Below are 25,230 nucleotides of genomic sequence, written 5' to 3' on the forward strand. Positions count from 1 at the left end.
CATAAATCTGTCCCTCTCAGAAACGTCTCACACTGGGTAGGCAAAAAAAATCCACAGCTCTTTTGGGGTAGAAAAAATGATTAATCTCCAGTTAAGCTTATTAATTTTTAATCAGGTAATTGAAACCAGTTAAAGTAACAAATTATTCACTTCTACTAAGTTGAAACCTAATTTAGTTTAAAAGTGCTAAGACTTTTCTACATTATAGAATTTTTACAAAGTCAATAATTAGAGCTTCCAACTAGCCACCTATTAGGTTGGACTATACGAAATTGCCATTTTTTTGTAGGTCAAAAATGGTAGAATATAACCAATTTCATATGATTCAACCTAACATTTTCCATAGATATATTCAGAAGATCCCAAAAATTTGAAATATTTTGTAGTCTTTTCAGTTTAAATTTTTCTTCTTTGTTGAATTGCATTCATGCTTCCAAATTGGCATTATTTTTCCTTTTCACAAATTTGTTTATTTTTTGGGATGTGTAGGAGTAAAACCGAAGAGTTATTTTATTCCTTTACCATATGAGGTAGGTTCTAAATGGTAGCTTTATTACTTTGAAAATTACATTCATAAAGAATAATTCACATAGTTCTCAGACCTCGCACACAGATCCTAGAGTTCAGGGAACTCCAGACTTTTCGTGAGGGTGGCAGGAGGTCCTGGCCGTCTATGGTTTCTCAGCTTGTTTCATTTAAGGCTCCCAATTCCCAGTCCGTTCCATGCCGCCTCTAGCTGCTATTTTAATGGGGTCCTTGCTCCAAGCTAAAGAACTTTCTCTGCAGCTTCTCCTACTACATGACAGGTGAGGGCTGGTAAATTCCTCTCTAATTACATTGTCAGAGTTATTATAGGGGGAGATGAATTCCTGAAATTCTATATTGAAAGTATGAACTAATTTTTCCAAAGAAGTGTTATTATACATGGTGGTGAGCTCTGATTACACCTATACTTCAGGAGTGTGATGAGTGATATTCATAAGGGTTTTAAGTGCCTGCCTGAGAATATAAATACCACATTGTCTCTAGGTATTCCAAACAGCTAATTTTAGGAACTTGACTTTATCAAGCTGGGGCCTGATTTTACAGAATTTATAAACGTTTGAATTGATTTAGCCAAAGGGACTACAGAAACAATATGATGAAAATATGCACATTTTGTTTCACCATAAATGTATACATATTAGTTATATATTTATTATTTTACCAGTACTACATATTGGGAGGTAATGAGAATAGAAAATTCAGTGAGTTATTTAAAATATACAGTTCATAACTAGGTACTAAGGATACAGCTGTAACCAGATTTTTTTTTTTTTTTTTTGCAGGAGAAGATTTGCCCTAAGCTAACATCTGTTGCCAGTCTTCCTTCTTTTTCTAGAGCCCCACACCCTGCCAAAGCCCCAGTACGTAGTTGTGTATAGTTGTATGTTCTTCTGGTTCTTCTCTGTGAGCTGCTGTCACAGCATGGCTACTGACAGACGAGTGGTGTGGTTCCACACTCAGGAACCAAACCTGGGCCGCCAAAGCAGAGCACACTGAACTTAACCACTAGGCCATCAGGGCTGGCTCTGTAACCAGATCTTAACTGGAAGTTTCTATTGAGGCATCAAGATGGACTAGATATGAGAAAACAAATGATGTAGGAGACAAACTACCTTCCAGATATTTCAAAGCAGGTGCTTAAGGACACGTTAAGTGATTTAAATCCCTCACCTCCATCAGAGATACAAATCAGGAGAGAGGAGATCCAGCGAGAGGACTTTGGAGAGAAATGCTAATGTCTATGAGTCTCCTACCTCCACGTCCAGCCCCAGGGTACCTGCTTTTCACCTCGTGTCTAGCCAGGGAAATTATATAAACCCATTTGGAGAGCTTGCTGTCCTTCCACATTGTGTTGGTGTCTGACTCCTGCCTAAGAAATCTAGAGTGAGGGGCGAGGCAGCTTTTTGCTGGTGGGCAAGCTGAAGGCTGCTTTGGGTAGCCTGTACTCCTTCTGCATTGTGTCAGGGCAGAGGACCTGTGATGGTTCCTGTCATGCCTGCATGGGCCACATACAAGACAAAGCCAGTGTGGGGTCAGTTTTATTTCTCCATGGCTGGGAAAGGAAGGAGTCAGGAACAGCAGTTAGTGAGGTGGGGGAGAAGGGAGCAAAAAAGAGAGAAGTTGGCCATACTTCCCTTCCTGGCTTTAGGTTCACCATTTGCAGCAGTCCCTGGGGTGTAGGGTGCTAATGGGGGTGTTTGTGTGGGGGGCTTTATTTTTGAATAAGGATTGGAGTCTTGATTACTACAAGGGCTGGAAACCATAGAGCTTTTTATGAACGAAAAATGGCCAAAATGTTGCCGTGGTTTTCTTTTTTTGCTGAGGAAGATTCGCCTTGAACTAACATCTGCTGCCAATCTTCCTCTTTTTTGTATGTGAGCTGCCCCCACAGCATGACCACTGACAGACGAGTGGTGTAGGTCTGTATCCAGGAACTGCACCTGGGCCGCCGAAGCAGAGCAGACTGAAATTAACCACTAGGCGACTGGGGCTGGCCCCAAAATGGTTTCGAGATTGCCAGGAACAGGAGAAGAATTAGTCCCATTGGATAAATAAATGGTTAATGGGAGAAAAAATAAAAATTCTTTTTATACATATTTGTTTAATGTACCAGTTATATGACATAATGTATAAATTGCAGGTGAACAACAAAATAAGAAGACTGTAGATCAAGGAGTTTCCATGAAAGATTTCATAAAATATTTGGGAAATTGAATGTCAGGAACAAGGAAACCATGCAACTGTGTGGCAGGGATATATGGCCTGTCACTAAAGCACTGAATCTTTACATCTGAGTTGTTGACAAAGTGTACACCATCCCCCAAACAGGAATTTATGTTTTTTATAGTCCTTTGCAACTAAGAGTTGGTTATTCCAAGGATGATTACCCCTATTACATAAATCAAGGTTGTCATTCCAAATTATGACTGATGGGACTCAGACTCTGTGAGGGAATTTGCAAACTCAAGCAATATGTTTCAGTTAAATTGGGAGGTGCTTTCTGCACTGTTCTGCACAAAGGCTGCACTACTGATCCACTGTGAGCGGATGCACACTTTGAATTTCCAGAACTGGGTTTACGCTGCATTCTGCACTCTCCCTTGCCTTTTTCCCTTTGTGAGTAAAAGCGGGAGTTTCAGCATCAGCTGCCCGTAGGTGATATCAGTGCTCAAAGGAGAGAATATTTTTTGTGTGCAAATCTGGCCTGTATGGCAATCAAATCAATGACATATGACCCATACTTCCCAGGCTTATGTTAAAGACCTTAAGTGAAAGTGAATTGCATAGAATTTTAGTTGCTCTACGAAAGAAAATGAAAAGCTGAAAAAAATATTTCAGAAGACTATGCCACTTGGAAATATCATTCTGTTTTTTTCTTTAAAGATAATCCTCTTAAGGCTGATGATGTGACAACTTGAGACATTTGACTTCTAGGACACATCTGCAGAAATTTTCTTCAATTTGGAGAGTGCTTTCCTTTTTCTGAGAACCACAGGGTAATGACACATCCCAATCAGATATGGCATTTCCAAGGCTCTGGATTTCCAGAATGTGGGCCATCATCCAACACTCACTGCCCTCAGCTCACTGCTGGCTTTCTCTACTCAAGGTTCTGAGTCTGGGCTTAGGGCTCAGATAATCAAATAGAATCAAACCAGTTGGAAGAGGCTGCTCAAAGGGGTCCCAAAAAACTCTGGGTACGATGTTCACTCGAGAAAGACTTATGTGTTAAAGAAAGTGTTCTCCTTCGTTCCAAGGATAGCCACAGTCTGGAGAGCAGATAAAAGATGCCTAGATAAACTTGGAGGTGAACATATATAGAGGATGTCTTCTTTTACTATTTATCTAATAATTACATGCTACTTTCAATAGAAAGAACAGGGCTTCATTGCCTGCCTGCTGTCTCTGTTGTCAAATTCTTAGTAAGCACCTACTATGTGCTAAATACTATGAGAGGCAAGAAGGATACAACATTTTATAAAACACAGACTTTACCTTCAAGGAGGTTGCATAAAAATACTTTAAATCCAAATTTTGTCCTTAAGAATAAATAATTGCTAAAAGATACACAGATTTACTTTACACTTAAATGTTCAGTTAACACCAGAGTTTAGCTTAATTTCAGTGTCTTTTTGAAAGTTTTCATCTTTTTAATCAGTTGATTAAAATAGATTGCTACCATAGCAAGCAGTATCCATAATTAGGTATAATCAGAAGATATATAGTCAAATGAGATATTTTCCATAGATAAGCAACAAATCCAAATTTTTCTACTTGGTCAAAAGTTTCAGTATCCTATCTGTAAATAGTGTAAATCCCAAAGTTGTGTGTTAATTCAGCAAATATTCACTGAACACCTACATGACAAGGATTAGCTTGTGACTAGCATCCTGGGTGTGGCCAGGGAGACGACATTGTTCCCCTAACCAGCGGACATCACTGTTCCCCTAACCAGGGTTCTACACACCCAAGGCGTGCAACGTAAGGCCCATGGCTGTGTGGAAGACTTACTAGAAAAGGAATGAATGGCAAGACTATTTGCCCACAAGAGAGGATTTTCATAAAGGATTCATGGTAAGAGATGAAAGAGGTAAGATTTAAATGGAGGAAATGACTAAGCGGCTGAGAGAAGAAGGGGATTAGAGGAACAAAAAGCAGACCAAGAATTACGTACTTCTTTCCCCCTCCATCGTACATGGCAGTATCTTGGAACCACAGACAGTTTTAAAAAGCATTCATTTTAAAAAAGGGAAGGAGGAGCAGAATAAACAGATGGGAAGGTTTCCGGAGAAATGAGGTCAAGGAGGAAAGTTGAAATAGGACATTAAATGTGTGTGTGTGTGTGTGTGTGTGTGTGTGTGTGAGTGAGTCAACAAATATTTACTGGGTGCAGAAGATCATGCAAAGTCACGTGTGAATTAGAATCGCTGGTCATGATGGCTCCATTACATGCTGTGATCCTGGGTTCCTTTGACCTCTCAGACTCACCTTGCTAACCTAAACCATTTAAATTTTATTGCTGTCCAATGAAGATCCACTGGGGGTGAATGATTTTCTTCAAAATAAGAAATGATGCATCCTAAAATGTTGAAATCGGTTGCCTTTCTCTTGGCTTATCCCGAACCCAAAGAAACTTCGTTGTCAGTTTAGAAAGCTAAGAATTTTAGTCAACATGAACATCTGAAGGGATGATACCTTTATATTTCACAAAGTCTTAAGAATCAAAAAACAAGTGTTAATTGCTAATTGAAAATGTTATATGAAACGAGTAAGAGGATCAAGGTTGTAATGAAATATTACAACAGGGAAATACAAAGTGGGAGATATATCAAAGAAAACTCATTTTCTAAAGCATAATTTCTAAGTTTGAGTTCTGGGGAGGAAATGGTTTATAGTCAGTAATACTCATTGTTTAAGGACTTCTGATCTATTTTCATGCTCAGTGTAATGTGGTGATGCTAGACCATATAAATGTTCTAGGATGATTACTACTCTTCATTTTCTTAGGACTAAGATAGGGCAAGAGTTCAACTTTCTGGACCTAAAAGTTTTCAAAGCAAAATAAAGCAAAACAAAGGCGTACTCTTCAGAAGGAATCATTTACTTTCCCCTGTAATGTGGGAGCTATTACGAAAATGAGAAAATAGATTATTTTGATTCCTGTGTCCTCAGACTGCAGGTATAGATGGCTATCAATACACGTGCTTTTTATGATTGTTCTCCACTTTTCTATTGTTCTTACACTTTTCTAAGCAAATTTGCTTCTTCCTAACTTCACCAATAGGCCATAGTACGTTTTAGACAGTTCTTCATGACATTTCACTATCATTTCTCAAGACAGCAATGGACAAAACAATATTATAATATGGTCATTGTTTTATTCCTCAAAACCAATATCTCCCAACCTAAGGCAAGCATTCCATCTCAGACAGCTCCTTAGTTTTCTGAACTGCATTTATGCAGCTTGGCTTTCATTATCCATGACAAGGTTGCTGTCTGAGACCAATTCTGTAATCAATGCATCATAATTCTCAGAATAGTAACTCTCAGAACAACACTGATGCATGTCACAAATATTCAGATGGAGAGGATTGAGATAATTTTTGAGACTGCTCCCAGTTCCTGCTATTAGCCCTGAAGCTAACTCATGATGGAGGTTTCATAAAGAGTTCTACCGGGTTTATGGCGCGCAACTCGTGGAAGCTCATGTTTACATGTAGTCACATTTCAGGCGATTAAGAGAAAAACCTGGCTTTCCCCTGAGTGGGGCAATGGATTAGCATGGATTCTACCTACAGAGTAACTATAAAAGTAAAATCAAACAGCCTGTGTGCTAACCTGGTATCATTTTTACAGGGTTCTAATTGCTCCCTGTCTGAGTTGTAAAAGACATAGGCTGAACACAGCTCTGATTGTGATGATACTCAGAAGGATTAACAACCACAAAGGTGATGACAGTATTACAGGAAAACAAATCTGTGTTACAGCAACATTTATGGGGCTTGAAGGTAAGTGTTGTCATAAAACTGGGAAAGGCTGCAGAGTTTCAGGGAAAATGTGCAAGTGTCCTGGAGACCAGGGCTATAGTTCTAGTTCTACCACTGACAGTTTGACAGCCATGCCTCAGTTTCTCCATCTAGAAGATGGAAGAGAACAATAGTTGCCTTGGTATTTGCTTTCCAGAAATATACGTAATTTGGTGAGAGAATATATGGAAAGTGTACTCAATTATGGCAAGCTTAAATATTCTGCTTCAATCCAATAATTTAAAGTCAATTGTAAAAAGGTTTTAAGCAGCACATTTTGGAAAGAATCCATTCAGTAAAAATTGCCCAAGATAACACAATGGTAAAATCCTATACACCCACGGCTCCACTAGAAAAACGAAGGAAAATAGCATTTGGTCTGGGAAATTCTAGAGCCTTGTTTCCAGGGGTCATTTGTGTCAAAAGTTCCACAATATTTGGCATATAGTTTTCACTGAAATTTTATGGTATGTTTCAAAATAGATTTTATTAGTTCCCACCTTGGGAAATCAACCAAGGGTTAGATTATTAAAATATAAATCTGCATTTAAAAAATAACCAACTTAGAAAAAGCAAAAGTGATTGGCTCAAATAAGAAAATAGTCTTCTTTTATTTGATGTTCACATATGACTTCTTTTTTCTCCTTCAGCGTGAACACTCATTAGTAAGCAAGGAGTTGTACAGTTTGAACCAAACGGTATTATCAGATATTAACAGATATTTCACATGTTTCGACCTACCGTAAAGATTGAGAGGAACTGGTGAGCAGACCTCCAAGCTCATTACATTGAAGGAGTCAGATAAAGGACGGCTTGGAACCTCAGTTCCTTAAAGTCTAGCTCATCCCAAGGCCCAGGTATTGAAATATCTCAAAGATGTGATGGTGTTTGCCAGTACTGAGCTGAGGATTGCTGGAACGGACAACAGACTATCTAGTCTCTCTTTCTTTCTATTCTGGGTAAATGCATGGAGACAGGTAAACTGAATTAAGTACTGGGGTAATCAAGAACTGAAGATCCATGTGGGCGAGTTTCCTACGTGACTCTTGGTTAATTTGTGCTCTACCTTCCAAGACTGCAGTGTCCACCTCACTGAGGTCAATGAGCATTCAAGGACTGAATTAAGCAAAATTATGTTCCTTACAACGAAATTTCAAGAAACCATCTGAACCCAACAATCTTACCTGCTGGTTTGATCTGACATCACTGAAATTCATTTTTTTCCCCAAGTCTAGAATCACTGCATTCTTAGCTTCACGAATGTAATCATCACTCACTGGTTGGGCAGACTTTGTATTTTTCTTCATTAGTCCCTGGGATGGCCTGTAAAATAAATTCACACCTGACACACCCATGAAAAGCACTGGCCAGTGTACAAAGGCCTAAAAATCAGAGTGGTTGAAATGGCAGCCAGACGCCAGGAGTCATCAGGCGCTAATGGAGGGCTTCTTGTGTGCAAAAGTCGAGCCCTGCAGAGAATCTGTGTTTGTAGAGGTGTTTTCAATATTTAAATTATTACAAATTATTTAAAGTAATCGGTACCCTTTGTCCTAAGGAGTCCAATATTCATTTTGTGTCTGAGAGAGAGGACTGTCCAGGACTACACTAAACGAGAGTCCTGCCCAGACCAAGCTCTTCTACGCTATGTCCCTTCTTGAGTAACATCTTTTATGTCAAGAACCCTCAGTGACACTTACACAGATGGTGCGCTTCTAGGCAGCCCCATGGCATTGGTGGGTGGGATGGCAGGGAGAGAAGGTAGAACAGAGCTGAGGAAAGCCGCTGGGTTCTGAATCCGGCTGGTGGGAGAGACAGGAGTTGGGGATACACAGCGGGGCTGAAACTGGTTTCCACTGGAGACGGAAAATGTGAGTGGCGGTCGTGCTGGTTCTATTGGACCTGGAGGGGCTGGCTCATTTTGGATAGAAAACCCTCCTAGAGGTTTGGTTTGCACAGAGGGGTGAGAGAGTAAGAGGCTTTCTTTGCTCACTGTCCTCTGAATGGCTTGAGGAGTGCTGCTCAGGGTGAACACTGGAGAGCTGGAAGGGGACACGGCTGCTGCAGTGGTACTCATGGAGGGAAAGAAATGCTTTGGCCGGGCCAAGCTGAATGTCTGTGAAGGGGCCTTCATCTGCTTGCTGGACATTGTCACTGTTGGAGGAGCCACGGAGTTCAAAACACTCATGTTGAAGGGGAGCTCTTTAGGAGATGAAGGAGGTGGGTTCTGCAGCTGCTGTTGTTCCAGTAAGACTTGGTTGTGAAGCTGTTGTAACTGACTGGAATCGCTGCACATGCAACAAGAGAGAACGGGGAGAGAGAAGGGAAACCCGTCACCATCAGCCTCACCTTTCAGCAAACGTACAGACAGGCTGTCTATAACTTTATGCTGATTAAGAACACACAACCAGAGTCACCCAAAATCACCTTGTGAGTTGTTTCTCCTTCTTTCTACGCCTGTTTCATCGTCAGTAAGAAAGGAGAAGGCCCCACAACACACAACTCCAAGAGGTATCATTCACATTGTATTCTTTGTGCTGGGACCCTGGAGTTATACAACATAGCAGCCCAATTTCAGAATGTTTATAAATTAGAAAAAAGAAAGAGAAACAATGCTCCTCTTGTTGGGAACGCTCAAAGTTCTGAGACAAGCAGACGGTATGTCAGCTTCAGGACGGAAGGCACTGAGCTACACGCTGATGTGAATTACTGAAGGGCTCGAGTTCTCCCAGAATGTGCTGTATTCTTCCCTCTGCCTCATTACAGAGCGAACTTTAACAAGGCAGCTGGATGTGTCTTGGTGTTTCTCATCCTTTCCTGACAACAAAGCTTTATAGATAAAGTGACCATACATCCCGATTCACCCTAGGCAGTCCTGGTTTAGGCCTGTTTTCCTGGCATAATTATTAATAGTGCTCTTTCACTCTCAAAAATGTTGTGGTTTGAATAAGAGATTATATGGTCACCTTAATTATAAACATTGCCTTAGACTTTTCCTGTTCCTAAAAGGAGAAAGATCAAGCTGGGAGCATTTTCTCCATTTATAGCACCTGAGCCACAGAAGTATTACTGCGTATGATTTGCCTTCAGTCCCACAGTCTGTTTAATTTCTCTTGACAAAACAGCTAATTATTTTTTTTTAAAGATTCATTTTTTAAATTTATTTTTTATTTTTTTCCTTTTTCTCCCCAAAGCCCCCCAGTACATAGTTGTACATTCTTCATTGTGGGTCCTTCTAGTTGTGGCATGTGGGACGCTGCCTCAGCGTGGTTTGATGAGCAGTGCCATGTCCGTGCCCAGGATTCGAACCAACGAAACACTGGGCCGCCTGCAGCGGAGCGCACAAACTTAACCACTCGGCCACAGGGCCAGCCCCCAACAGTTAACTATTTTTTAAGGAAGAAAACGGAAAACAAAAATGATAAAAATCATATATGCGTAAAGTTTTCAGGGCTGTCAAACTTTGCTGTTTAGGAGAATTTATACTTGAATAAGTAATCATAGGAAGATGCGCAAGTGAGACCACAGGGCTTCAAGGCCATTGTGATTTTATGTTATTTGGAAATAGAGGTTGCTTCCGGAACATAGAAGGTGATCTGCTGGACATGAGATCTATTAAAAATGAAAGGTTTTGTATTTTCATACTGTCAGGAAAGTCAACACCAACAGCAATGCAGTTGAACCAGAAGGTTCTCCAAACCTCGATTTTTCTTAATTCTTGGCGTTCAAGAACTTTTCCTTTCCCTTCATTAACATTTCTGATACACAATATACGGAAAAGTAACTTCACAAAATAGAGACTCATCTCCATTTTCATTACTGCTGCCAAATGCCACAGACTGTGCAATCCTTTGTTCGTCTATGAAAACTCTTGTCTTGAGTTAAACTAAGCATTCAGGAATATTAGCCACTTGGCACAGTAACTTTCTTCTCCTCCTCTTTAGAAGTGAGTGTTTAAGCTGAGAGAACAAAGTAATATAATTAAAGATTAGTTAAACCTTTTTATTTCATCATAGATGAAAGATTAAGCAATCAAGAGAAGCAGAAATATCGTCGTTAGATTATCCTTACGAAAACAGATACAATTAACATTGTGTCTGCTGGTGTTAACTTTCCCAATGGTATGAAAATGCAAAAGCTTTAAATTTTTAATGGATCTCATATTCAGCAGGTCCTATTCTGTGACTGCTATAGCATAATGACAATGCTATATGGTGTTCAGGACAGGTTTATACTGTAGTCTGAGTAAATTTTAAGCTGATGATATCACAGAAATATTTTATTGTAGTTATGGAAATAGAAAAAAATAGTATATGAGAAGTAAGTAACCTTAGGAAGATAAGGATGGTAAAAAGGGGCCAGGAAATCATTTGGTATTGAAGGATTCTTATTCTCCTTAGTTCCCATTGAATGAAAATCAAGAACCAGTTTTTTACTGTAAGTAAGACTTCAAATGGTATCTTAGCCCTTATCATTCTATGCTGCATATTGGATTATAGAGGGTCACGAAACTTAAACATGATGAGGTCTGAGATTCAATGTCAAATTGTTTTGATTATCTAGGATTCTGGAAGAATTAATTTTAGAGTAATGTCTCTTTTTGTTTGAAAAGATTTTTTTCATTTTATTAAATGCTGTCTTGTTTCAGAAGGGATTTAAAACAGCTGTTTGTATCCACTTATTCATTACATCATGGCGAGGTGTCAATTCCATTATTCAATGAACTTTTATTGACTCTTCTATGTGTTGACTTTGCTAGGTACTGTAGGGGATAGAAATATGCCAGAGATAGCATGAGCTATTCCGGGCTCAAAAATCTTACTATACATCCATATAACACAAATAACCATGGTTATTTACAGATAACATATGGGACTTACTATTTAATAATAAAGGTACAAAGTGCAATGAAAGAATAAAGGAAGGGAAGATTAATTACAAAGTGTACTCGTTTTAAAATCCTCAGTTATCTATCTAATTCAAAATAACAGCCTGTCATAAATAGCCTGTCATAAGCTCTGCTGCTCATTTCTTGTTGCTATGAGGATTTCTGAAATCAAGTTTATACTCAAGCTTTCTTTCTGTAGATTTATCAACTCTCTCAGGTTACCTGAAAATATCTTCTCTTCTGCCACAACTTAATTTAAGATAATCCACAACATTATGCTCAAGAATATTGGTTCTCCAGACAGACTTAAGTCCTAATCTTGGCTCTGCCACTCACTATCTGTGCGGCTTTGAGAAATCTCTAGACTTTTCTGACCCCAATTTCCAAATAAGTAAAATCTCTTAACGTTGTTGTGAGAATTGATAAATAAATCACCTAAAACATATAACTGATTGATAAATGATGGCTATTATATTTTTTAGTTCTTGAGCTACAAATATCAATTTCAAGATTTGTAAGAATGAAAATTAGAGTTTCAGAATTACAAGAATGCTTTTCGTTGTGGTTTCTGGAATACAAAAGAATTTCTTAGGGATTTTGAACTGTCGAGATAAAATGTCAAGACTTAATGACAAACAGAACAAAATGAACTTAGGACACTGTGTCAAATACTTTTGAAAGCAGTTTTGGCAACAACAATTTCGGGCAGTGTGTACTGGAGCCAGCTCTCGATGGCTCTAGAGAGGAGATTGTGCATATCTCATCCCAATTCCCAGTTCAATGACCTTTGTTCAGTAGCTTGAAATTGGCCATGGTGGGAGGAAATTGGCAAATGCTACAAATCAGAGCCTCCCCGCCTCCGTCCATTGTTAAACATTTGCCAGCACATCACTGATTAGGACAACTAATTTTGAGTAAACGTGTCTCTGTAATCAGCTTTTAGCTGTGGTTTTAGCAGTGGTTACCATGCTGGCTGCATGTTAGAATCACTCAGAGAGCATAAAAGACAAACAAGCCTCACTGCTTTGGGCACCACTGCTCAGAGAGTCAATTCGCCTGGGAGAGGATCCAGGCATGGTTATGACTATCTCTTTCAATGTAGGCCAGTGGTTCTTAAACTTTACTGAGCCTCAGCACCCTCTGGAGGGCTTGTTAAAACACAGATTTCTGGGCTGCACCCCCAGAGCTTCTGATTCAGTAGGTCTGGAGTGGGGCCTGAGACTCTGCATTTCTGTCAAGCTCCCAGCTGATGCCAGAGCTTTGAGCAGCAAGGCTCTAGGTGATTCTTGCATGCATCCAGGACAGAGAACCACTTTCCCCTAAAGCGCAGGCTTTCCCCATACATTCTGATTTTCGTCTGACATTTTACTCACTTTAAATGTTAATTATTGTTTTTTCCTGCATAAGGAGGGATGTGTCTATGGGGTGGGGTTGGGTGATAAAGGGTTGTAACTCGGATTCTCCAGCTCTAGACCAGTAGTTTCCAAAATGGCAGCACATTAGAACAAGCTGTGGAGAGATTCTGATTCAATTGGGATGGAAGGCACAAATACTTTTGAAAAGCTCCACATTTTATGCTAGAGTGTAGCCAGGATGAAGAATCAGTGCTCTAGACAGCTTGATATTCAAGTTGAAACTTTCAAAGTCTGAATTATCTAGGCTTTGATGATACAATGTTTAAAAATGACAGTTTCTCTTTCTGTTGCAGTTTTAAGATCTATAAGAACTATGTCTTTCTGTATGAATGGCAAATTGAAGGAACAAGCAGAAAATCGTACCTTTGAGATTACTCAGAGAGCTAATACATTTTAATGCAAAATCTAAAAGATTAAAACCAATGAGGTAAAAACCAATAAGAAAAGGTTGTAAGTACGTGGATTCATAAAGGTTGCATGTGTGTGTGTGTGTATGTATGTGTGTGACCATGTGTTTAACCCAATGTTAGTTTGGGTTTTCTGCAACATGAAGGTAAACCTGATCCTAACATACCTAACAGCCCCTAAACAGAACATCTTACTGGGTAAGATGAGACCCAGCAAGGATGCAGTTCCCAAGGGGATTGTTATGAGTTACCTGTGCTCACAACTCCTTTCTCTGAGAACTGCCTCGACCCACAGTTTTGATCTATTTGATCTATTTGACTCTTCCCTGCAAACATAAATCCTCTGCATCTGACCTGGCTGGACCAGTTGGCATTTGGAATCGAGCTGCTGAGAACTATTTAGTTAGCAGTGGAACTTGATGCAGATTGTGAGGTAGAACAGGACATGCCATGATGGGCCAGATGTGAACTGATGAGTCTTCAAAGAGAGAAGAGTGGAGCGGATATGCAAGGAAGAAGTGAGGAGGTGCGCGGTCTGGACAGAGGCTGGACTGACCAGGTGTCCCAGCTCTGAAATCTCTAGCTCTCCTCCGCACAGGGCCTGGCTGCATTTGTCTCCTGTTCCTCCTGTATCCCTAGAATAACCTCTTCCCCTCTTTTTCCTTTAAGTGGATTCCTATTTCCTGCGGCCGGCAGGACTTTGAGAGGACAGAGGCATTTCGGGATGTGACTTGCCAAGAAGCATGTTTTATAACATTGAATTTTGTGCCTAGAATTTTGCCTTATATGGTAGTGAGAAGAATATAAAATGAAACAACATGAACTGCTTCCAACCAACATCTTGTGGTGAGCAGAGAGAAACACGTGATGGGGGTGATGGGGGTATGTGCAGCTACTGTGGATTTTAATGTTGATATGTAAAGATTTATGTACATAATATTTTATCATTTTGATGTATGGATCAAACAGAACATACTCGGAGTATCACGTTCTGTGTTTGCTTTTCTTTGGATGAACATTGAACATTGCAACATGGTTCTGATGAGAGCTTTCTAGAGAGTTAGGTGACAACCCCATCAGGCTCCTGAGGGGAGTCTGAAAATCATGACTTCTTCTTTTATCCCATTTATTTATAAGAAACCTACTGTGTGGTTGCTATGGTATATCTAGCAATAGCAAGGAACTATCCAAAATATACTATGTATCTTTTCCATTGTGACTACAAAAACTTAAGTTGAAACAGAAATGGGAACTATAAGGATAAATTAGAGACTATAAGGATTATTAGACCCAAGAAAGGGCTCTTTGAGTGCAGAGATGCTTTATCCAGAGCCCTCTAATTTTAGACAAACATCTTTTTGAGCTAGTTTAGGTGTAACATTTCTTGGAGGTAGAATGTTAATTGTAAAGATGATATCAATAGTACACTTATATTGATATAAGGATGTACAGTTTGCAAAGCATTTACTGTGTGTTTTCTCATTTCATAATTTCCTTTTTCAGCTCCATCATTTTTAAGAAGGGCAGACTCAGAGAAGCTCACAGGCACTCTGATTATCCACTTTAACTTTTACTTACAGTTTGGGTTTGGCCAGAACTGGAGGGGGCTCTTTGACAGGTGAAGAAGGCTCAGAGATTTTTGCTGCCTGTCCATTGAATCTGTCCTGGAAAGAATCGGGCCTGATCTGGTTGGTGGTCACCATGCCGCCCTCAGAGGATGCTTCACTTCCTTTGTCATCTTCAGGCAGGTTGAAGTGCACACGGAGCCCAATCCTTGAGCTGGACCGGGGCTCATTGTGGTTCACCAGAACCCCTTCAAGTTTGGGTTTCGGGGGTTGTTCCACAGAAGGAGGCTCTGGGTTGGGTGAGGATGGCTGTTGCTCAATAACAGCCAGGTTGGTGGTGGAGCTGGCTGAGTGAAGAGACCCATTATTTCTGACGTCTTCATTTCCTGAAAGGACAATAGCAGGACCTGTGCTATTAGCCTCACTGGACAAGGCTGAGACAGGATGGTAATCCTGAGTGGGGGCATGTATCTAAACCAGGTGAGTGTGCTAATGGGAAAATGCTTGTCAAAAACAGTGAACATAATCTGGGGCATTAAAGAATGGTGAGGATACAGGAAAAAAACTAAGCTAAAATGCTAAGTACAATTTTGGAAAGAATATTAGAAGTGTGTTTAAGACCAAAGAAATGTTTTCTTACGGAGTATAATAGGTAACAGCAGGATAACTTGGGTGGTGGTTACAAATGCAAAAAACAATTAAAATTTGGATATTTTTCAAGAACACTTTCCCCGATAATTCAAGTGTTTTTTAGGGGAGCCAAGCTAGCTTCATAGAAAAGCAGTGAGAAAGGATAATACAAACGCTCCATACTCACATTCAAAGTCATAGTCTAAACTGTTCTGGCATCTAAGGAGCCCTTACCTCTTACATCCAGCTGTGCAATGCTGGACACGGTGCCGTACTTGTTGCTTGCAGTACACGTGAAGCACCCAGAGTCTTCTGCAAATACTTCAGCAATGACCAAAGTGCAGATCTCCTCTAAATGCCAATAAAACAGAATGTTTACTGACTTAATCATGGAATTTACTGATATCAGATGATGATTCCATAAAAGTCAATGTAAGAAATTGATTGTATTAATTGTTTAAAAACAATTATTTGATTGAATTGACTTATTTGAAGGCTAAATGAGTCAAAAGATGTTGAATCAACAACTCCACACAGATAGACTGAGTATTGACAAGACGATTTTATGATAATAGAATGTATTAAATACCATGGATTCCCAGATCTTCTTCTGTTTTTATGTCATCAGTCCAGATGACAAAAATGGAACTGAGAAAAAATAAACTTAAAAATCACAAAAACAAATGAGAGGTTAAAGCAAAAGGAGGTTTGTGTGAAATAAAAGGATTAATAAAACTTTTTAAAACCCAGGTCGCTCACTATTTCCATGGGGAAATTTTACCATGACGTAATTTCAAATGAAGGTCACAACTTAAAACTGGACAATAAATATCCTGCTTAGCTAATAGGAATTAGTTGATAGAGTAACTTGAAATTCTGGTGAAAGTAGAGTGAAATGCATTTTTTCCTTTGTAACAATATGGCAATCCTTGGGGATTACTCCAACACACAAATACTACAGAGGTGATTCCCAGATAGAACCATAAGATGATAGCCTAGAATTATTTTAGTTAGCTATTCCTTGATAGCTAATAAAGAGAGGTGTAAGACGGCAGCATAAACCTCCCGTTATCACTCAGTAGACCTGACATTAAAAACACCATTCATAAAAGCATAGTTGTATTAGGGGAGACTTGGCATCTCAGTGCTTCATGAGAACTGAACTGAATTAGCTGGACAACCTCTAGGAAAACTGGCCCGGAGGACATGGTACTCAATAACTCTTCATCCTCCTCCTTGCTTGTTAGCAGAATCCTGGCTTTGTCCACTTTCCTTGGAGTGGTAACGGGCTTCAAGGCAAGCAGGCCTCTCCCGGCCTGAGCTGGTGAATTGTGATTGGTCTAGCTAAGTCAGTCATGCTAACTCTGTTCTCACTAAGTGGTGGCATATGATACACAATCTGGTCAATGAGATATTAGGGAAGGCCTGCTGGGGAGTTTCTGGGAAAGTTTTCCTTACATTTTAAAGGGGAGAAAAGAGAGTATTGTTTCCTATTTTTGCCTCAGGATATTGTCATATGCATGTAAGACTCAGAAGTGTGGCAGCTATCCTGGGTATGCGAGTAGAACCAGCCTAAGAGCATATTCTGAAGATGGAAGAATGGAAATGGAAAACAGGCCCCAATGATCTCTGAGATGCTAAATTAACCAGTCTCAAGACTGCCATTTCTTAGGGCATTTTGCTACATAAGAAAATACATTTTTCCTATTGCCTAAGCCACTTTTAGTTAGGTCTTCCTTTCTTGCTGTTCAAAGAATCCTAAATGGTGGAGAGGCAAAGTTTGGTTTTGCTGTCTCTGTCCTTTTTCTGAGCCCTTGGCCTTGACTTCCTTCTCTCTCTTCCCCAAACATTTGTGCTCTCATCTTTCAGCAACCTGCTCTCAGAAAATGATCTGATAAGTTCATTCACGCTACACTATACCTGCCCGATAAGATAAAGTATTCTGTCTCCAAAGTGTATTTGCAACATACAAGGTGGAAGGAAGAACTCTCTGGCTGTGAAATTTTAGATCATGGAGCTGGGAAATGCAGGACTTATTTTGGGCGGGGACCCCTTTTGGGTGACTCTGAAATTATTTTGTGTATGAGACTGCCTAGTGAAAAAATCTTCTCTGGATGAAAGTATCAAAAGCCTGAAATATCTTCAAGGGGAGAAATACTGCTCCACTACAAGCAATGCAAAGGTAAGACCACTCTGGTCTTTACTACGTTCCCCCCAGGGCCTGGTATAGGACTATGCAACATGGATGTTCAATGTCTCCTTCTGGAATGCCTTTTCATTCAGTCTTCAGAAGAGAGAATTATAATAATGAAATTCCAAACCGTCATTCTTACCCAGGGGTACAAACAGTCTGATTTTTCGGGATGATCACAGAGAGGACATTCAGGTGTTTATGCTATAGTTTGTGGTGGCTTGTGTTTTCCAGAGGTAAGATCTTCACCTACTGTCCCTTCTATGTGGTCTTACTATGCTCCCAACCAAATCTAATACCATCATGGACATTTTACTGATTCTGCAAATTTCAAAATCTGATGCATAAGTTTTGAGACACACAGGCTGTGGAACTGGAACTGATCTAGCATCATGGAAATTGCTCTGCCCACCTTTGGGAGGTCATGAGTGGGGGCCAAGAAAGGAAGGAAAATATTCCTGAGAATTATTCCCCAATAACCAAGAACCAACTGTATTCATATTAGACATTGTAGATATATTTCAAATTTTCACAAGCTCCCCTCCTTTCCTTATCTTACAGTAAGAGCTAGAGTTGGTTTGGATCTTCTTTCTAAAACTTCATTTTTCACTTTTTCTTGACACCAGTGTAATTTCGATATGTTTTATTTTATATATACATCAAGTCACTGATCACATACTAATAAATTAAAGTTAAAATGATCTTTACCTGGCTCTGCCATGGATCGGGGTTCTAAAAGAAAAAAAAAATTGAAACATTCTGAGCATTTATTTTACTGAGAGGCTATATTTTCATCAGAAGTTTCCTATAGAATTTCATAGTCTCTTGCATACTCACCAGTGATTTGATAAGGTTAATCTGTAAATGTTAACTAAAATGACCTAAGCATCAATGACCTTGACAGGGACAGGACAGTTGTCCTAGAAGAGCAGCAAGAGAGCTGCTAACTAAACAATGTTGCCATGTCTTGGGACACACGTGGGTTCCACTCAGGACACATGATGCTTAGGTGAGGAAAAGTTACTGAATTAGCTGGGATTCAGGAACGACTTGCTTTTATTGGTACCCATTCAGCCTTACTGGAAAAAAAGGTTGTGAAGACTGAGAGATCATTCTCGGCTTTGGGCTCTCACATCCTAATAAAATGTAGAATGTACCTCCCGCTCTAAGGTTCCTAGTATTAAGAGCCTCAGGATGGACGACAGGTTCCTCGAGAGCAGGTTCATTATTTTAAAATCCTCTGGCATTCCTGAAAGTGCCTGCATGGTGCTGAATACAGGTGTTCGATTAATGTTTCTGGAGTTGCAGGCATTCAGTGAGTTGTTGTTGAACTTAGTTACAATCTTCTACACTGATAGAACTACTTTTTTTTCCCTAAGTTTAAATGGTATTCAGAATATATTATTGTTGCTGCTACTGCTGTTAAACCTGACAGTGGTTTGACCCATATATAATACTGATCCAAGTATTACTATTTTGTGATTGGCAGAGACAAAGTGACAAAAAAGCAAACAAATTTCAATGTAATTTATGACTGAAATGAGTCAAGGGGAAAGCACTGCATGACAAGAAAAGAAGAATTAACCACTTGAATATGTAAATAATTCTCAGAGTAAAAAAGAATAAAAACCAGTAAAAACGAGCAAGGATATGAACAGGTAATTTTTAAAAAAAGAAATAGAAAGACAAATACAATAAATATGAGAAAAAGTTCCATCCTACATCTAGTTAGTGAAGTGCAGATTAAAACAAGTGTTCCCATTTTGGGCTTATAAAATTAGTGAAGATTTAAAAAAGATGTTTAATGCCATTGTTAGTGAAGGTGTGACATGAAGAGCCTTCCCATATATTGCTGGCTTTGGTAAAATATAGCCAGGGCAACATGTGTCCCAGCTCAACTGGGCAGACCTGGCTTATTCCTGGGATCCCTGTGTAATTATTCACAGCAGCCTCTTTCATTCTCCACAGTGTCCCAGTTTGGATGATCAACTATGTGATCATCCTATATTTAGTTCAATCTTTTGGGATGGCATTTTGGCAATATATATTAAAAGCCTAAAAATATGAATTTACAGTAGCAATTCCAGTATTCAAATTTATTCTATAGGTATTCACAAAGATTTCCTCTGTTAACATGCACTGAAACATAGTTTATAACAGTAAAAATTTGTGAACAATCTAAATGTTCAACAAAAGGAGATAATAATACGTACTTATATATACATATTATTGTATCATATAGTAATAAATACGAAATTGATTGTATTGATTTATTTTTAAAAGTAAGAAAGATCTATACTTATTAACATGGAAAGATGGTCATGAAATGTTCAGTGAAAAAATAAAAAAGTAAATTTACAAAAAAGAGTGTGATTTATTTTTATCTAAAAAACATGCACAGAAAAAATTTTGGAGGGTGTGTGTCAAAATATTGATAGTGTTCAGTTTTGGGGAGTATGTTTACAAGTGATTTTTATTTTATTCTTTTTGATTATATTTTTAATTAGTTATTTAAAAGGTTATAAAAATAAATGTATACAATAAATTTATAAAAATAAATTATCGGAAAAATAATTTTAAACAACTTACTTTTCTGTAAAATCCTAAAATCTGGAGAATCTTCTATCAAGGTCCCTTCTCTGTACCACTCAACCTTAGGAGATGGAGCTCCTTTTACTCTGCATTCAAAGACAACGAGCTGACCCTCAGAGGCTGATAAATTTTGTAACATCTATAACGAGAAGAATAGTGTTAGAACCCAAAGTATACAGTTTTGACATCTAGCTCCAGAGTTGAATTTTGAAAAAGATACCATTGCCCCCACATTTGGATTTTCTCCAAATCTCTCACATCTCCAGGAGCTTCAATTCTGTGGAAGTACATTGAGTGTATTGTTGAAGACAGAATCATCTGAGATCATATGAAACTTTTTCCTGTCTTCTTCCTTTTGCTGTCTGTTGCGGTGTCAGACAAGTTCATTACATACTAGGCGAAACATTTGGAGTGTTTGAAAAAATACTAATTTTGGGTAAACTACCTCTGTTCCTAAATGCCCAAGTGGAGTTTTGTTTCCAGATATAATAACAATAAAATAAGTCAGTAGTGAGTATCTGCTAGGTATGTAAGCATAGGAGTAATATATTATTCCGCACAAGAATGTTGCTGTCCGTGTGGTGGAATAGCTCTGCAGCCCAAGTAATTAACTCTGTCTTCCTGGCTTTGCCCATTCTGTAGTCCTGGAAATGGACTTTTATTTTGCAGTTTTGTTTTCCTTCTGTGGTCTTTACAATATAGTCTCGATGATGTGTTGAGGGATATAAACAATGACAATCTCTATAAAATCATAGTCACATGTGGAGTCTTGTGTCATTGTAAAATATGTTGTAAATTTGTGAAGGAATCATTAAATGCTTTTCCACACTTCTGTGGAAAAAAGTTTACAAAATCCACTTTGAATTGTAGAACATCGGTGTATTCTAGAATAGACTCTACGGAACTCGCATTTTCCTTTCACGAGTCTTTCACTCATGATCTGTGAGCTGAAAGTCACATGTTCATTTGTGCAGTTGGTACTTCATTTGATTATGAAATGCTTCTTTGGAGTGTGTGTGGGCATATTTTTCCTTTTAATTTTGGCCTGAAGATTACAAACATGGAAAGGTTATCATTAAACTTACTCCACAAGCTCTATTAGTAACAAAGGCTGCAAAACTTTCTCTTATTACAATTTTGGGGTCTGCCTTTAGGAAATATTGGCTCTTGCTTCAGAGAAGGGGAAAGCCAGTCATTGTTTTGCTTTTGTCATTCATTCTTATAAATATTTTGTGATTGTTTACAACTCTTGTCTGAACAACGTTGATATTTTGTGCCTGGTCCTATTATGTTTATGGCCTTTGTCTAAAGAACATAAGGAGTTGCGATAACCACGTGGCTTTAGCTACAGGAGACTTTTACCTCAGAGGGGTGTGTAAGTTGATATTGTGACCGCCAGAGGGCGCTGTAGTTCAATGTTAGTGTTTTGTTCTTTTTTGCTTTCCCAGATTTGTTTGCTGAAGTAATTCAGGATGGGATTTGCACAGAGTGGTTTCTGAATTAATAAGGACTATCTATCAAAAACTTGTTTTCTTTCTTGTCTACCCAAAACAACATCTTCTAGTGACGAGAATGGTATGCTTTCAGTAAACAGGGAACATCAATGAATCTTGGGTGCTCCTGGCAAGCTGGTGAATAGACCCTCTACCCCGATATTTGCGCAAATTCTGTGCTAAAATGGCAGCTGCGGGGTCTATTGAAAAGTTTAATGGAAGTCAGACATACCCCTGGGATTTGTACATAATGGAGTTTCATTTTTTCTTGAGGTAAACAAATTAGAAAACCAAACCAAAAAAAAAAGATCGCTGAGGCAGAAGGGATTGAATAAATGAAATATGGCACATTTTAAAAATGGATGTAAGCAGAATGAGGTCAATCTATGTGTTCTGACATGGCTCGCAGTTCATTTCAGATACATGAGCCAGTTCTCAATCTGCAAAGTTTACACCAAAGCCCTGCTTGCAAAAGGACCTCCTTGTGAGACTATGTTGCTCACAATTAAGGCCAACATTAGTTGGTTGTTTTGTTCACTTGACATTGAAGGTTCAGACCTCTGTTCTATTTGAGAGTCCAGCCAAGATACCTGAGATACTACAGTATATGGAATATGCCCTTTAAATGTCTGTGATGTGAGATGGAGGCTCATTCCAGTGTGACATGTCATCAATACTCAGTAAAGGTGCCAACGGTCGTCTTACAAGCTACTTAGAAAAAGTTGTTGAAAGTCATCATTTGAAGGATAACAATTGTTATTGCTGAACACCGTACTTTCCTACAAAAGTCTCACGAGAAGGAACAGGCTCACATTGCTGCACTTCAGGGTCCAAATCAGTTACATCACCTGAACATAATGTAGGTGGTGCCACGTTCAATGCAGCCATAGGCATTAGGCTGTTACAGACTGGATCATATTTATCTCAATTTCACTGAACACAAATAAGACAAATGAAACATTCCCCAACTAGCAAAGATTAAGTTGGTCTTAACTAGGAATTATGGATCTGGACGAAAGTCGTTATAACCAAAGGTCTACAACCTCCTGAGGTAAACAGTATCCAAAGTGCAAATCTGCCTTGTGTGTCATCACCATACTGATCCTCTGGGAAGACATTCTTTGTAGGGTGACTTGACAACAGAGCCTTGAGAAGCATGTCTTCCAAGGCCATTTGATATTGGATTTTTTTTTCTATTCCTCCTAAAGACACTCTGAAGCCACAAAGTGATGAAAGCAATAATTCCTCTGAGCTGAAATGGAAGTTTTATTCACCACAGAATAAATATTACTATGTGCCTGTTTTGTGACAAGCATGCGCCAGGTGCTGTAAATGTGAGTTGGAAGGACACAGTTCCTGCTTAGGAGATCCATACCTACAAGCATAACAGAGGGACATCTTTGAGAAAGAGCATTTCCCATATTGGTTAAAAGATGTCAGCTACAAGGTTCATATTATTGTTTTATTCCTTTTTTAGTTCAGTTGATATTTTTGCACCTTAGGCGATGCTGCAGTGAATGTGAATAGGGCTTTAGGTTGGAGGTGGATCCAAGCAGTTTTTACTAATGATAGAGAACTGTTTGATTGAAGACCCTTCTGCTCCTTGACTGTCACAGGTGCCCAGTACAACAGTTGAGTCAGAAAAGTCTCTGGAACTGTCGGGATGTGGAGAGGGGCCCATGTAATCTTCAGAAATCTGAATCGAGCCACTGGCTCAGTTATTTCAGAGTTTCCTGCCTCCGCTATTATATAATGAAGTGCACTTCAAATTCGCACTTCCCCTGCCCCCTTGCACTCTTCAAATTACTGCTGAAGCAGCTGGAGCCAGGGCTGCTGCAGCCTTGAAAGCCAGCCACAGCAGCTGCTGTTGGAGTGGGGGCAGCAATAGGAGTAAGATTCTAATTTGATCATCTACCGCCCTTCACACTCAAGAAGTGTGAGCGCTGTTTTCCCCTCACAAGCGGAGTGAAAGTGTTTTTGGTACTGTGTAGAGGATAAAGGATAGTCTGTCTCCATAAAATATTTAAAAACATAGGTATCACCTTTGAGTAGAGCAATGAACTAGCATATGAAACCCCAGTATTCTCTCAACTCTACCACTGTTTTTCTGGGCACCCTCCTTTTCATGTTAACTTTCTTTAAAAAGAAAATAATATCAGCACTTCCCTATCACCAAAGGAGGCAGAAGGAGTTCAATAAAACTCTGCTCTCTAATTGTTGCTTTAAAAAAGTGGCATCTTGCCATTACTGGCAAAGAAATGCTTTGTTGGGCAGTATAGAAAGTGAGCCATGGGGACTGGAATGCCAGAAGTCCCTAAAGAAGTAAATAGAGCAGGAATAACCAGAACAAATATATGCAAATGATCAGTTACCATGGCTCATGCCACGTGATTACCGTCATCGGTGACTCTGACTCAGAAATTTTCTAATGACGCTGGCGGTGACTGTGACCTCAACCCCGTCCTCACTGACGGAAACTAACGCAAGCACACTATGGCTGATAAGTCCCTCTGGAATCTGAGCCGCAGCCTGTTCCAGTGCCCTACGTCTGAACAACCCTCATCCCATTTATGGAGGCAAAAGCACACATCCCGAGGGCTGAGAAAGACTCATCAGAGTGTGGGTCTTACTAAGGACCGTTTTCCCACATGGAGCTAATGTTTTTGGAGCTTTATCTAACAAGTAATATATACTAATGATTAATTCATTTTGCCATTTTTATCAAAGGCATATATGTATCTGCCAATCAGAGCATCTATTTAGAAGGAGGTAATTGGAGTCACCACACAAAAGCAGCAAAACATATTGCTTTAGGGGGCCGGCCCAGTGGTGTTAGTGGTTAAGTTCGCACACTCTGTAGCCCAGGGTTTGTGGGTTCAGAACCCAGGGCGAACATACACACCGATAATCAAGCCGTGCTGTGGTAGCATCCCACACACAAAATAGAAGAAGATTGGCACACATGTTAGCTCAGCAACAATCTTCCTCACATACAAAAAAACAAAAACCAAAAAAAAAAAAACTATTGCTCTAACCAGTCCTTGAAAATTAAATGTAAAGAACGTGTCAAAGTCCTATTGGACTTTTTTTGAATAACAAAAATGGCTTTGGACCTATTATTACCTTTATGGACTCTTATCTAGATATCAGAGACAGCCTTCAAGGGGCTTGGGAGAGACAGAAAAGTAAAAAGCTTTATTATTGTGCTAAATGTCGCACCAGACGTATGCACCAGGTGATACAGATGCCGGGAAGACAGAGAATCTCAGAAGATTTGAAACTGAGTGAAGATGAGGAGTCCTCTCTGGGCCTGACTGGGCAGACGGTGGTGAGCAAGAGAACAGCAGAGGAGACTTTAGTTGGATCTGGGTCTAAATTATTCTCTGGTTTACTTGCCCTTAAACAGTCAGCACTGTCTCTAGGTTGTGACAGATGGGCATGACAAATTAAAGTGTCTTGATTTCTGGGGCGCTTTTAGCT

At 39.4% G+C, this 25,230-nt stretch overlaps 1 protein-coding gene across 4 annotated transcripts in view; it reads right to left on the reverse strand.

Annotated features, from left to right (window-relative positions):
* Window positions 1-25,230, reverse strand: part of MYPN (myopalladin) — a 101,483-nt gene that overhangs the window by 22,592 nt on the left and 53,661 nt on the right. For all 4 annotated transcript variants that reach the window (XM_046653638.1, XM_046653639.1, XM_046653637.1 and 1 more), the window contains 6 exons: window positions 20,255-20,396; window positions 18,374-18,397; window positions 15,709-15,825; window positions 14,858-15,230; window positions 8,270-8,857; window positions 7,757-7,895 (listed from right to left, as the gene is read on the reverse strand). In XM_046653638.1, the coding sequence (XP_046509594.1) occupies window positions 7,757-7,895; window positions 8,270-8,857; window positions 14,858-15,230; window positions 15,709-15,825; window positions 18,374-18,397; window positions 20,255-20,396 (1,383 nt within the window). The remainder of the gene's footprint in view (window positions 1-7,756; window positions 7,896-8,269; window positions 8,858-14,857; window positions 15,231-15,708; window positions 15,826-18,373; window positions 18,398-20,254; window positions 20,397-25,230) is intronic.

Source organism: Equus quagga, chromosome 2, assembly GCF_021613505.1.
Source record: "Equus quagga isolate Etosha38 chromosome 2, UCLA_HA_Equagga_1.0, whole genome shotgun sequence".
NCBI classification, from domain to species: Eukaryota; Metazoa; Chordata; class Mammalia; order Perissodactyla; family Equidae; genus Equus; species Equus quagga.